The 16,727-nt window shown below is 30.0% G+C and overlaps 1 protein-coding gene across 4 annotated transcripts in view; it reads left to right on the top strand.

Annotated features, from left to right (window-relative positions):
- Positions 1–16,727, top strand: part of sprt (PDZ domain-containing protein sprite) — an 87,514-nt gene that overhangs the window by 40,675 nt on the left and 30,112 nt on the right. For all 4 annotated transcript variants that reach the window (XM_088256937.1, XM_088256935.1, XM_088256934.1 and 1 more), the window contains one exon: positions 4,568–4,624. In XM_088256937.1, the coding sequence (XP_088113063.1) occupies positions 4,595–4,624 (30 nt within the window). In that variant the 5' untranslated portion in view covers positions 4,568–4,594. The remainder of the gene's footprint in view (positions 1–4,567; positions 4,625–16,727) is intronic.

Genomic DNA, 16,727 nt, shown 5'->3' with positions numbered 1-16,727 from the left:
ATATTATATATTATCCAGAATTGATTATTGATATATTCAAGATGCTCCGATGCAGATGCATTATTAGAGCCTGCAGTCCTATAATTTGTGTATCGGAAGACCCTCACAAGAAGGCATTATAGAATCAACCAGTTATTAAAGTCTACAATTTATTATAATTATCCTTACGTAAAACAATGCTTCCGTGGCCTTCACGCCGAACGGTTCTCTTTGTTACGACCTCTTGAATCTACAATAGTTTGCAACTATTGTAGAAACGTGTACGAGTATATACATAGTACATCGACACATAATGTTACTATTATACACGACAAATTACCATGAAATATGCATGGAAAATATTGTTTGTCACACCTATCGGCGACCATGGCTTTGCCATTCATATTCTTCATTCATGTTATAAGCAAAATAGAGCAATTTGACATACTTTTACTTCGGTTTTCAAGCACGAGTGACCAGATATTGTACAAGAAATATCGGGAATTTTCAATATCGAAAACAGACCTTACCCTCATTCTGATATTTTGAGCATGTACAACAGCGAAACAAGGTTTAACGGCTCAAAAATGTAGGACTAGTTTCCTAAAAGCTCAAAATTAAGCAGAATCGATTTGCAAAAACAGTACTATCTTAAATAAGTAAGGGATTAATGAAGAATAATAATTTGTACCCCTTTTTCATTTCTAAAACACCCTCATTGCAATATTTGGGAATATATTGTAGATTTATTTCAAATAAACATTTTCAATTATTTTTTTAGATTCCAACATCTCTTGAATTTAAGGCCCTGTGGTAATGTGCTGTGACTTCGGCGCCATATACAGAGTTGCTATACATATATATAGAGAGATGCTCTTGTAGTCCAGTACACCAAATGTAGTTAGTAGCTACTTTTAAATTGATTATTTACCATGAAATATCGAGTACTATAATGTACAATAATTACAACTTGGAGGTCCAGGTATCCAGATTGCGTGGAAGGTTTCAAGAGTTGATTTTCGACCCCCCAGTAGCAAGTTGTAGTGGATAAACTGTATTTTATTTCCCTCGGTATATTGTCATGTTATTACTGAAAAGCAATATATGTACCTACATACATATGTATATATGTGTACGCGTGGGTGGTAAGATGTTTAAAACATTTCAACCCATTTTGAAGACCACTTATTTTTACTGCTGGACATTAATATGAGGCATCCAATAAATAGAATGATGCCATTGACCAAACTGTATAGTAATATGTTACATAATAAATATGTAATATCCATAATATAGAATAATGTTTATGTGTATTTTTTTTATTATATGGTAATATGTCCCTGGCAGTTCACAATGAAGTATTCCAACATAGATTGATATATAGAAGTGAACAATAAGAAATTTAGAAAAAGAAAGATGAAAGCAGAGTGAACGCCGGTGGAACAATCCCTCAGACAAATGTATGGAAAAATTGATGTATGACAAAATAATTAAGATATTAGAAAGGAATACTCGTATAAGGCTGTGATGGGGATAATTGAAATGTTTCATAAATTGATTCAATCACTTTGTGGTATATATGGCATATCTATTCATTTTAAATTTAATTTCATATTTTCAATTTTTTTTTTCAAAAATTAAGACCTACCTTCTTATACGATTTTCAAAAACGATGAGGAATGGAAAAATCGGTATTTACCAAGCGAAATTATAATTAATAATAATTTTATGGTGATCATATTTCTATTTTTTAATATGACAGTTTACTTTTCACTCTTTACCAAATTTAATATTTTCAAAAAAGGTATTCTAGCAGTGTATGCATAATAATCAATCATTTATTGGGTTGGTAGGTGACAGGTTATTTTGGTGTTCCCATTATTACAACAAGATCAGCGTTATTTGCGTAGGCAAACTTGGGTTCGTATCTGAATGAAAGCCACACGTAATAAATTTATCATGTCAATGTTACAAATTAAATATCCGAATATTTCGTGCGTGAAGTGGACGCCATTTTAGCGTTCACACGCTCGATCTTTCTTTTGACCTCAGCTTTCAAAATTAGACACAGTGTTATAATAAAACACATAATATACGTAATAAATTACATTATATCGATAATAAATTGAGATACATATTTAATATATCGGCAAGTGTGTCATGTTAAGTAATTTGTGGGAGAGTACAAATTATACGTTTGCTAGTCACAAGTGCTTGATCATTAAGATTTTTTAACTAGGTAATAATCCGAGAAGCTTCTTTTTTAGAGGCTTATCTGCAGATAAGGTGAAGGATGGCGAAGGACAAATTAAATAAATATTACGAAACCTAGACCAATTGAAAATAAATCTTTTAAAACACTCTCCTTATCATTCATCGTTCACTTTGTATTATCATACCACAAAGTTAATAATGCTTTTAATATACAATATATAAATCTTTCAATTAATGTATTTTGAGATAGGTAGATATCGACCCAACGGCGCCAGTTTTGCAAACCGCCTACCCAACCGCACCATGGCACTTGCCATGTAACTACAAATCATTATTAACCATTTAATTAATTATTTTTCTTCTTCTTCTTCTTCTACTTCTTCTATGGCTTTTCATCTTAGAGTGTTGTTGCCAGTTTCGAGTTATTATTATACTCCCTTTAGGAGAAAACTGATGGGCTATGTAATGTTTTCGTCTCTTAGGACTTCGAGGATACACAATACAAGCACATGAGTATATATTTTTTAGGTCAACTCTAAAGAAAACGATTGAACAGAGTAGTCTCGACAATTAACTACTTTTTCTTTATTTACTTCACAAAGGTTTTCAATAGATGGCAGCACTATCTGGTCACTATTAGCGATTTTGACAACATTGCATTGTACAACTTTCGAAAATTTATGCAATGTTATTCGACAAAGAACAGAATGGTAAATATTACACAGTGTATAAAGTGATCACTAAAGCCAGCCAGTTCCAGGTCGTAAGCCCTGGGATGCTTAAACTTCCATTTTCTCTGTCTTTAAAAAATAAATGCTGCCTCTGTTGAGACATCGATAATATTAACTAATTATGTTACAAAATAGTGGCTATTTGCGTATTTAAAAAAAAAAACACTTATTAGACTTTTTTATTTCTGTAATTTCGTAATTATAATAATGTTAAATTGTTATTTCAATTACCATATAATCTGTGTTACCTGTAATTTAAACCATTAGAATATTAATTTGAGAATCCATGTGCACTATAAAACATTTTGAACAATGCTAGATTTGAGTGAAAATCATTGCATATGTATACATAATGTATTATTAGGTAATTTGATCATTACATTATTTGCAAAAAACTTTGCATGCTAAGACAAAAGAACCATTATGAGTTTAATGAAATCATACTGAAGATATATGGTATTCACGCATTAATATGTATAATAATTACAATATGCAATATGTTTAACGTAATGCATATTTTAAAGTACACATTTACATAAGTGTTATTGTGTAATTAGTATAATTTTAATTAAATATTTTCATACTAATTGCCTTCACATGGTTTTGCCTTTACATGCTTTTGATATGTACGTAATGTCTGTAAAATATTATATATATATATATATATATATATATATATATATATGTATATATATATATATATAAATATATATATATATATATATATATATATATATATATATATATATATATATATATATATATATATAAATATATTTATATTTATATATATATATATATATATATATATATATATATATATATATATATATATATATATATATATACACATATATATATTTATATTTATATTATATAAGATAAAATGTAATTTACAAATACCCCTTATGTATGTAAAATATTACTACTATTTCCTTAATTTTGACCTTCAATTTTTTTCTTTCAAGTTTATAGCGTCAATCAAATTAAAATTCGCGGAATCTATTTTTTTTGCATTTATATTATTTTAATCTGTTATGTGCAAGTAAAGATTTTCAAGTTACAAATATCTGGTAATACCACATTGCGATGCCTCTTGATACAAATAATAAAATAATAATAAAACCCTTATCCGCACCCCAATGGTGCATAGGGCACTGCTTCATATAAACGCAGTGTTATCTTGATCGTTTACACATGAAGGAAAGATGATCAGCCCTCCGCTTCAGGTACCAGTCCAGGGTAGTATTGAATAAATATGACAGTGAAAAAATCACTTATATTTATTTTACCCCCCTTGGGAATCGAACCCGGGACCTCCAGAACGGTAGCCTAGCGTGCTGACCATTACACTACGGAGGCGGACAAAATAATAATAATATTGTTTTGTAAAAATATCCGTTGTATTTTTAGGACCTTTTATCACGCATGCAAATATCAAGTTCGTTTTTAGGCACGCTTTCCTCTATAAAAAGATATACGAGCTCAAATGACTGACATTTTTTCTTCAGAAAAATATAAATAACAAAAGCCATAAAATATTTTTGATGCATGTAGTAATATGTGTTCAATGCCATGTAGAAATACGTATTATTTTTAAGTTGTAATTTATACGTACATTAATTGTTTATTGTTTATTGCAGTGTGCGGCCGGAGGCATTCCACCAAGAATGGCCCAACTCGAGACATTGGAGGCCAAGGTAAGCAATACGGACCAATATTACTGGATATTATAATTATCCATATCCATATTACCAAACAAGTAGGAAACAATGTGAAAAGGCATTAAACAATTAGTCGAAAAGGGCTTAGCCAGTATGCGGACATTGTTAATATAGACATGCGTAGGCAATCGGATATAGTCACGGATTCAATTATTAGCAAACAATTCAATATAAAAGACAAACGTTATTAAGTATATTAAATATTATTTTTGACATCTCATCAAAGATGAAGAAGAATATGGAAGTCTGGGCATTTACGGGGCTTACGACCGTCATAGGCTGGTTTAAGTGATCACTTTACACACGTGTAACATTCACCAATTCTACCCATTATTGACAACCACACTACTCAAATTCTTGGAAGTTCTATATATATGAACCAATTTAGAAACCTTGTTCATGAATCACTAGAACTTCACTAGAGACATCTATTGGTGAGATGTAAAGAAGCTTTTTATTAAGCAGAAACTCTTATATTAGTATGTGAGATCCGAATCCTGGATTATAATCACACACATGAGAAACGCCAGAAAATACCATTTTCATTTTTATTATTAAGCTTATAATTTGACCAGATAATTCAAAATGTTGTAAAGTATATTAAATATTTTAAAATAATGGTTATCTTCCTTCGTGCTTAAAATATTCATCTGCTAAATGTTGGTGTACTTTCTTTTTCAATTCACCCTTATTCGCACCTAATGGTGCATAGGGCACTGCATCGTAGAGACGCAGTTTTATCTTGATCTTTAATTGCATGATGGCAAAGTGTTCAGCCCGCTGCTTCTTATACTAGTCCAGGGTGATATTAAATAAATATGAGAGTGAAAATCACCCGTATTTATTTTGACCTCCAGCACGGTGGCCAAGCGCTTTGACCCTACGTAAGTGGACAAAGTGTTGGTGGATAGTTGTTTAATACCCTATAGAAAAAAATGGGAAAACAGAGTGTTTTTGACACCCCCTCAATGAAAATTAAATAAATTTAAGTATAAAAATGAAATTTGTAATATTAATAACCGGGAGTGTCCTTAACACTCTGATAACCCTATGCTTTTTTTCTTCTTTGTTTGTATAACTACACAACTAAATAGTAAAATATTTCCAACACGAAGGAAGGTGTAATGGGGCATAATAATCTGATGGCAGAAATCATCCCACACGATTAAATTACATGAATAATATGTTCGGAATACTATATTTTTGAAATATATAAATAATAAAGAAATAAAGGAAGATTATAAAAAGATACCTTAATTTCATTGGCAAGAAAAACAAAAAATTCGTGAAAAATTCACTATAAAGTGGCTCATGTCATCAGTTGAGGACAGAAATTGTACAGTAGAGTCTCGGTTATCCGACTTTCCGAGTTACCCGACCTACCGGGGCAATGCCCCTTTCCATTACCCGACTGCACGCATTATGTGTAAATAAAATCAACTCATTTTCTACATCGTTTTTATCATTTTCCGTGTTATCAGACATTTTCGCTTATTCGACTTTGCTGCGGCCGGTTTAGGTCGGATAATCGAGACTACTGTAATGTTATTTCCAATATCAACATGCAATTCTCGAACTCGTGAATATTTGACTGTGAAAAGGGTTTGGGTTGAAATATTAGAAAGTTTTTGAAGTACATATATAGTTTTGAGTTTTCAATAATCTTGATGAATTAGTTGTTTGCTTTGAAACATATTGACATGTTTAGCTAAATAATTGTGATAGTACCTCACTGATTTTAAACAATGTTTTTTTTGTAGGGCATGAGATGGGAAACCGCAATGATAGTGCTTTAAGCATTAATTTATTTTATTCACTAAATGAACCATTGACTCAATATGTTTTTTTAGTCATTTATAAGTTTCTAAATATCGTTTATATTAAAATTAAAGTTAACGTGAAATGTATAAATTTATTCTAACTTATCGAACAAGTATGGTACATATATACCCACAATAACAGAAAATTTTATTATTCCTAAAGTGTAGTTATAAACTGAATACAATTAAGGGTAAAAAAGTTCAAAAATCAACATGATTTATGTCCAATTATATCTTCAAAACCGTAACATTTTGGATAAACATGTTTTTAATTAAGTTTATCTCAAATGATTTTCTCTATCACCTCATTAAAAAAACTTTCCACTTACCAACCGTTATGTATAAAATGTATGTTTAAACGATTTTCTAATTTTATCTGATACTTTTCATACCGCTTTATAATGGATACATCCTTAATCCAGTACCTACTTAAGATATTTGTGTGTATGCAGGTACTGTAATATGGATAATAAATTAACCACATAACTTGTTTTCCCGCATTTAGTGCAGTTACTGGTTTGCGAATATTGAATATTCATCGATTTATTAAAATGAACATTACTTTTCCATTCCTCCAACCACGCCCCCAAATGGAGGATTGAATTTAATTATTTTATATTTAGGTCATAAAACTTAACGATCTGCTCATGTGCTCATCCTTGGAAGGGTCAGATACTCTAACAATATCCAGTTGAAGCCATAAACTTGAAGATGTTCTTATTAATAAATCTTCGTCAATGGAATGTGTTAAATACGCCATTGTTCCTCAAAGTGTGTGCCGTGGAAAAAAACTAGTTTTGTGAAAATAACATAACTGGTCCAAATTTTGATTGCATGTGCTCAGTTTAGTTGGCTCACATTTCGCATTAAATATAATATGTTAAATACGTTACCATGATATGGTAAATATGCACCTCTGAGATTTCTTAATTTGGTAGGTGTACCTTGAATAGAAAAAGTTTGCGGAACACTGCAATACACTATGGGTGAGTGAGGAAATTCTTCTCAAAATTTGTATGCAAGTACATAAAACCCCATTGTAAAATTCAGATAGGTTCTGCGTTATCGGGGGGAACGTTATAGGGGGTTAATGTAATTAAATTTTATTTTTACATTTTAACCAACTGAGCTATACGGGGGGGCCACTGTTATAGAAAAAACTGCTGCAAACGTCATAGGGGAAAACTTTATAAGAGTATGTGTTATAGGCAAAAAATTCTGTATCTCAAAAAGGCAAAAAAGTTTATTGAATACTATTTTTTCATACTTACTTTTTTATTGTGGATTTTCCCTACATTTACTTGGTAAATAACATTATTAATTCCAAACTATTATGACACGTGTTTTGATGCATTCTACATCATTATCAATAACCATATGTGATTTTTTTTCCTAAATTTAATCCCCTTGCGACGTTGAACGATAAGATAAAAAGAGATGTTTTTTATCAGTGGAAACATGGACTAAAGGGGTAAGATTTTTACGACGTTATTATTATGTGTGATTGTTATATATTGAGTGCTTAGCGAACTGTGCTTATGCTTAAGAAATTGTTATTGTTGTAATTTCAAAAGCATATTCCCTGTTTTTCTTCACATTAATCTACTTCTGTAGCTATTCACGGTACTCGTGTTGCGTCATTGGCGTTAGCGAGTTCAATAAATAATTGTTACGCATTCCGTGCATCGTACCTACTATTACGGCAAAAAGTTCCCGAAAGAAAAATTGTATTCTTCTGATATAATAGCAGTCGTCCAATTTATTGTTTTCCAGGCGGAATATCATTGATACTTTATCCATGGGATGGTTTTTCTTTCCATATGAAGAAAGAGTAGTAATTATGCCAATTACAACAGTATTTTACTGTTTTAATGAACTCCACAGAACCCCCTCTCCCTCGAAACTCACACAATGACAACAATGTTTTGCACTAAAGAACTATTACGCTCTCGAATTTAATTAATATGGCCGCTTTTTATAGCTAGATCAAGAATTAGATAACGTTTAAAACCCATCTTAGTTATTAATTTATAAGAAAGAACTGTTCGCCTACGATCTTTTCGGAAGCTTAATAAAGATTTTAATCTTTTTAGTAACTTTTACGATAGGAGTTGCTATGGATATAATAAACTACAATACAATCCGGAATATGAAAGCCTACATTTTTCTTTAAAAATATGCATATTTTACGCAAGAAGAATAAATGAAGAAACTTTTTTTTTTAAATCCTTTAAAAAGGTTATTCTTATTATTAATTAGAACTGAATACCGAGTGCTTCCACCTGCGAAGGATCATACTTTTTTTTAAATGAATCTTATAATTTTTAAGGTTAAATTTTAGAAATAATGTAGTACATATATGTCTTTTAGATAAATGATCTTTAAGCATTGTTATATATTAAATAAATATTTTTATATAATTTATAACTTTGTGATTTCCCATTTTATAATTAAAATGTTGCTTTCTTTTTAAAATCACTATAAAATATATAAAAATCACTTATAGTGATATAAAAACAAAGATACATTTTAATTGTTAAATATTTTTTATTATAATTTATATTATAAATGAATACAAGAAATATAAAAACACTATTAAAAAGTTAGCAGGTATTTTGTCCCATTTTTAAAAAATATTAACAATTGAAGTTATTCCACGTTCTTATAATACTATTGTTTTTTTGTAGTTGCTATAAAGATATCGACTATATGCCTGTCATACATTCTCGAACCGGAATCTCCTATTGATTAACTCAATCAATGTTTTGATATCGAGGTGTCTAGTGTCTACTAACAGCATTAATGAAAGAATTGAAAACAGGTTTCTTTGGAGCAAGTTTGTTTGTGAACTATAATATACATTCGACACGCCGATATAATGTTATCATACCTTTTTATTTTTATATCAATTAGTTTCACTATACTTACATAGCTATTAAAATAAATAATCTAAAACTGATGAGATATCTGCCTTTCTTATGTATTTAAATTACGCCCAACTACTTGATATATAGTACCATTAAATCGTCATAAAAATAAGTGAATTATATCATGTTTCATGTGCACGGTACACGGTTTAAATATTATTGATTTTATTTGCGAACTTACTTTTTGAGAGACAAGACAAACTCTGAAATGTTCTTATGATCTTCACGGTCTGCTAATCAAAAACCTTGACATTCAATCGTAGAAATAGGATTGTCATTATATAAGTTTTTATAAGCCTATTGGACCACATTGATTTTTGCACAAAACACTAACTAAATACAGAAGGCCTTGTCGCCTCCTTCCTGACGGGCTAGTGCGAGTAGAATGCAGGACAGTTGTTTTTGTTTTTCTGTTGTTGCAATAACCACAAATAGTAAAACCGTAGTTCATTATATTTTATTCATTGTAATATTTATGTAGATACATTTTCACAATTTTCTATGTTGCCTACTGTTCCTGTTGACATAAAGGCTTTTAAGTAAACCCCTCTGTTTTTACTTGCTTTTAAGCAAGCTGGAAGTAAAATAATTTAGAAGAGTGATTTTTTTTCATTTAAAATTACTTCTTTTGTTTTCAACTAGTAAAAAACAAAGTGTAGATTATATAAAATATAATAACATTCCCGGGTTTTTGTCTTATGTAATGTCCATTTCCTCAAGGAACACTGTAACACAAGTTACAACTATAATTACAATTTCTCTTGGTAAATATCACTATTTATGAAAATCTATTCTGACATGTTTCGATTCACATACAAGCTTCACATACGATGTTTGAAAATGATGCGGAATGCATCGAAATACGTGTTATAATAGATTTTAAGAAATTGTGGTAATTACTAAGTGAAATTTAAAAAAAATGGATAGATATTTGTTAAAAAGTGACTCCCGAACTAATTAATGATATTATTAACTAACAACATTTTGAGTGTATCCTAATACTTATTCAGAAATCTGGATTATATCCAATTATAGGAGTTATTTTTCATATGATTTTTTTTACATCTCAACATAGATAACTTAAAGCAGCTTATGACGATCGTAATCACCATAAATCCCCAGACTTTCATATTCTTCTTATCTTTGTATGTTTTGAGATGTCAAAAAAAAACTATTTAAAAACACATAAACGTAGGGGATAGAGAATAGTACCCTTGCCTTTGACATATTATTATTATTATTAAGGCTCTCGAGCATTGTTTCTATTGAGTTAAGATTACGTAGATAATTTGTAGGAACAAGCCCTATCTATTTATATCCACGAAGTGAAGGTGTGGATTTGTATCTCAAGTCGGCTGACTTCAGGAATGCCTTCATACGCCCCCCGGGACCGCCTTCAGATTCCTCGATCAGAAATAATTATATCTTACATCACGCAGATTCAAGTACGTTACCTACACCGCGAGACAAAAACCGGGGCATGTTGTAAACATAATCCCGCTACAGCTCACGACGACACATATTAGAAACTAGCCTTAGAAATAATGTCGCCCAACAGACTAAATTATAAAGTATTACGTAACATCACAGTTAATTATCCGGCTGAATGTCAAGGTTTTTGATTTGTGGACCGTGAAGGTTTTAATGACAGTTGAAACTTTATTTATTAAACCCAGTGAGTTTCATATTCAACTGGAGCGTGCCAACTTAACGGAAAAAGAAAATAAAGTATGCAGATAATGTACGTAGATGACAAGTGTGGAAGCAACGGAGCAGGTATTTATTTTCTTTCTAGCACATTTCCTTATCTTTCTAGCATGTTAAACATGTCTACCGATTTTTGGTTGGCAACACTAAGCAACCAATCTTAAAATAAATCTATATTGTTATTCCCGCCTCAGGTCTTCAGTAGTTTTCTTTCTATTATAATATGGGTTTACACGTTGATTGCCAATCACGCGAATACGCGTGATCCGGCCCGTCAGCCGATGGCCGATAAAAAAATTACCGACCCAAATAGTGCATAGAAATGACATTAATTCGATTATTTATTACATGATCAGTCCAAAGCTCCATTTTTTTTCAAATAAGAGTAGAATATATTTGATGGGATGCAAATGGGACATTATTGAGAAATTTGAATATGAAGGTAGAAAAAGAGATACCAAAAAAACCCACTAAAGAAAAGAGTTAGTCTCGTTAAGATTACTTGCAATCATATTGTGATATTTAAATAAAATGTTACATAACAGTTCTAGCTCTAAATCTTGAAATTATAATGGTCCGACTCCGACATTAATACATTTTATTCGAATGCGAAATTTAATTTTATAACGCGAAAAGAACATTAAATATGTAAATACAAAATATAAATATAAAATGTTTGAATAAATTCACCATTATTTAATTAATTATGTTTATCCATGACCTAATATTAACGCAATTGGCGTTTTATATAAACATGTTTTAAAATAAAACTAATAACATTTCTGCGGAAGAGACATTTATGATGTTCATTTTTTTTAATAACCCGCAAAGCCTTAATTTTCGAGAGGTTTGTCTGTAGGTAGGAGAGTAAGGATAAGTAAGGTAAATTTGAAAAATACAACGCAACCAGACTAATCGAAAATTAATATACATACAATATTTTAAATTGTGAAATCTGGATTATCTCCAATTTAGAGATTAATTATTTTTTACATTATTTTTTTGACATCTCAACATAGATGAAGACATTTTTATATTCTTCTTCATATATAATGAGATATCAAAAAATAATGTAGAAAATCAATATTATGGTTAGGAATCGAACCCGCGCTGCCAATTTCGCAGTCAAGCGTCTACCCGACTACCCCACGGCGTTTTTAAAAAATAAAGTAATTTATCATATTTTGGGGATCCCTTTCAAATAAAGAGAATATACTGAGTGAAATTTTAATTGTGTAAATAATTTAAAAAGGACTTTTTTTTGTAAAATATTCAAAGGTTTTTTATAAAAATTGTTTATTCTTGAGCAAAACAATAATAATAAGACTTAGGTCAAAGGTTTACTTTCCTTTGGGTATAGCGTCAGATTGCCTAGTCAACTTTGTCGAATTTGACACATCTATCTCGGGTCTGTTAGAGCCGCATAACCATCGAACACACTTTTAATACATTTAAATATATACATACATATTATATATCAAAAATAGTAACGAAGATAGTATATATTATATTTGAGTAATTATTTAAAATGTTTAGTTAAATTACTATTCAAAATTGTCCGCCTCCGTAGCGTAGTGCATCTGGCTACCGTGCTGGAGGTCCCGGGTTCAATTCCCAGGGGGGCAAAATAAATGAGGTGGTTTTCACTTTCACATTTATTTAATATCACCCTGGACTGGTACCTGAAGTGCAAAGCTGCAAGCGCAATCAGTGATGAAGATAGCACTGCGTCGATATGATGCAGTGCCCTATGCACCATTAAGTTCGGATAAGGGTAAAAAAAATCATAGGATTATACTAGAAAACAATATTTGAGGATATTTAGAAAAATATTTTGTAACATAAATAATTTCAAAACCGTATTGTCTCGTTTTTTTGTGGAACGAGTATATATCGCGCACTCCTTTCAAGAACGTCATAAATAAAAAAAAACTTGATTTTTCAGGAGAACGTTTTTAAAGTTTAAAAAGAAATCACAATGTATTAAAAATTAACATCAAGCCACTTATTGAACTTTTTACTGTGCAACAGATCTTTTTAGGTAAAACCTGAAGGTTTTTTCTCCATTTGAAAAATATTTAATATATTTAAAAAAATAATTAAACAATACTTTTTCATCGAAATGCAAAAACAACATTTTCTGCCCTGTAGCGGGTAAGTATTAAGTTAAAAATATGCCGCTTTTGCTGGTATATAGTACATTTTCTGGGCATCCCGAAAACACGCACAACTCAAAATTCAAGATTTTTTATTTATGACGTTCTTGAAAGGAGTGAGCGATATATGACCTGTAACTAGAACAGTACCAGTTATCTTTTATGATAAATATTACTATATTTACTGACATGTCTAAGTCGGACATTACTTATCTCCAGATCTGATTGTTACGTTAAATTTAAAACACAAAGATTTTACAACATTTTAATGAGTACCCTCTGAAAATTTTCATCTCCACACTATTGTTTATCTGTGGTGTCGAAATCATAATAAAACATTTATGACAACTTTGCATAAAATTTTCTAGCAGGTATTTAATTTACACGCTTTGATAAGTGGATTACATCGAGTAATAATTTAACCATGTGAAGTAAAACATGTTTCAATGTTCCTCACAAATAAATTAATTACATTTCCTTGTAGACTGTAATCAAATTAACTAGGTACATTGATTACAAAATGTACGTGTACTATTTGGGAATGTGCATTTAGTTTTATCTTTTAAACACGCTTTTCGTCTTCGTATGTACTTTTTTTAGACTCCATATATCGATATATGTAAATATCGTATTAAATAACAGTTTGTTTTTAATTAAAGTTTGATTGATCGTAATCCACAACATTCATTAAAAAAGTAATTATCATCTGTAATACTATTTTTCCCCAAACGTCATGTGGCGTCAAACTATGCACTTACAAATGATGTATCCTCAGGGTGAAGGGTTTAAGTTTTTACATCCTCTTGCGCGCCATTATCTTGTTACCTACTGTTTTATACATTCCAAATTCAAAACTGTTCGCAGTCAGATGTAGTGCGAGTAAAAAAGAATTGATATCACAATCCATTGAAGACAATATATTTATATATTTATATATATATATATATATATATATATATATATATATATATATATATATATATATATATATATATATATATATATATATATATATATATATATATATATATATATATATATATATATATATATATATATATATATATATATATATATATATATATATATATATATATATATATATATATATATATATATATATATATATATATATATATATATTATTCTTATTTGTGCAATATTTTTTCGGAATGCAATGTATCCACAATAATCATCAATGTATCACTAATATCCATTAGAGCTGGGATTCTAAACTCGCTACTCGCATTTTAGATAATTTTAACTTTGCTTCTTGTAGGTAAAAAACTTTATTTTTTTGGTTATTTTAACTTACTTGCAATACGGTTTTAAAGTGCTGAAAACATAAGAAATAAAAGTCCAGAAGGAAATTTGAAGTTATCTTATTATATGTTATAAGATCGGTAACATTCGCATGCAATCGGTGCCCAGCATTTTTTGTTTAAATTACCTATCATCCAAGTGACTGAGAATCTAACTACGGTTTATGCAACACCGCTTATCATGTTCCTACAACCTTATTACTTTTATAGCCTCTTACTACTTGTGAGTTGGTTTACTCTTATGTTTAAAGTTACTATAATTTCATGTAATTCATGAGTGAAAATTCTAGGCAAAAACACTCGTAACCCAGCACATTATAACTGTTGGCAAAAGCCGACAGTATGCATTCTATAATATTGCATGAAATTTGGAGCATTCAAATATTAATACTAGCGAGTAACTGAAAAACTGGATTGACTTTAAAAAAAGTCATGATATTGTTTTTTCGTTATCAGCGAAAATTTAAAAAAAAAATCGAATTATTCATTTGACTTTAATTTCGCTAAATTACTAGTATTTAAAAAAATAAAAACTAATTTTATCATTTTGACGAATTAATCAAATGTAGATTGTTTCGTCGGATTGATTTTGAAAATGAAAATATACATATTTATATTTATCCTTGAAAAAGGGTACTGGAACGCAGTTCCACCGCTTTACATGAAAAAAAAGCCCTGATTACTTGTATACATTTGTAGTCTATAGATAATGTAACATCTATCCATATAATTTTAGTTCAATTTGTTTTTGCAAGGAAATGAACAATCATCGCCTTATATAATAAAGTATTACATGGTGAAGATAATAATTAATGTTTTGCTAATAGATGAATCAGCTGAGAGGCGTTCGGAAATGCTGCAATCATTGATTGCAACAAATCAGTTATAATGCATGCAATAACCCATTGCAAAATGTACGAATCGAGATATTTTTCATTATTATTCTGTGTGGGAAGCACACAAAGCGCAGCCTCTAATCTCAAGTGTGCTGGAAGTACCAATAACTAGTAAATGAAGTTAGTAAATCCTTGAAATTAGTCAATAAATACGAAACTGCGACCAAACATATTATGTTACATACATTGATTGGTACATCAGGAATTCGAATCTACTAATGATGATAAATTTGTATGTACAACAGATGATTTGTCTGTTTTCTTCCGTTTCTTGATTAATAAATATTTTAAACTTTAATCTTTATCTTCTTTTGAGAAATAGACGTTAATTATATTTTAACAGACATCATAAGTTATTAAATAATACCATCAAGCTAGCATATCGTAGTCATACAGGAGAAAGTGACCAACTGCAGTTTTTACAAAAACGTGATTATTAACTATTTGACATCTTACTAGCTTCATACTACTCTGAAAAAAATCCCAGAGCGATTTTAAACTTGGAAGTATAATATTTTGACTTGTTAAAAATGACTAACTGCATTGATGTTCATTTTCTTTACAAGCAAAAGTGACCAAGTGACGGTTGGACATTATTGCCTGTTGTAACAATTTTCAACGCCATGAAGTTATTTAAAGTTCTGTATGAAACATTTGACATTTAAACGTTTCTAGAGAAACAAAGTGACTAAATTCGAAGTCAAATGGCCAGTAGAGGTAAATTATTGATGAAAATGTGTAAAAATCAAGAAAGAGTGATCCATATAATGTACATGAATTAAGATTTGACCATATGTTAGATCTCAAATCTTCTTCTAACCCTTATCCGCAACTAAGGTGCATAGGGCTCTGCATCGTATTGATGCAGTAATATCTTGATCGTTACTTACATGAAGGCAAGATGATCACTCCTGCGCTAATTAAAAAAAATATGTTATGTTACCAGCTAGTTTATTTTCCAAAAAAAAGTTTCTTTCTTAATTTAAATTAATAAAATAAAATGCTTTGAATTAAACTTTTGGATCTGTAACTAACGTTTCCGTTCTCATTCTAAGAATCTAAAGTGACTATCTGCATTTTTTCCCAGATTTTTGCCATTAAGTAATTTTAAAAACTTTAGGATGTAAATTTTCTAAAATATTATTTACTCATTTCAATATTAGTAAACATCTCTTTTCACATAAAAATAATCACAATCGTGAATACATTATTTCTTTGTTTTTAATTGATGACAAAAGTGTAAAAACGGTT

The sequence above is a fragment of the Brachycentrus maculatus genome, unplaced genomic scaffold (genome assembly GCF_059751285.1).
Source record: "Brachycentrus maculatus isolate JH-2025_06_01 unplaced genomic scaffold, ASM5975128v1 h1tg000069l, whole genome shotgun sequence".
Classification (NCBI taxonomy): Eukaryota; Metazoa; Arthropoda; class Insecta; order Trichoptera; family Brachycentridae; genus Brachycentrus; species Brachycentrus maculatus.
Note: the sequence above shows the minus strand (reverse complement) of the source record. Positions and strands in the feature narration are given on the sequence as shown.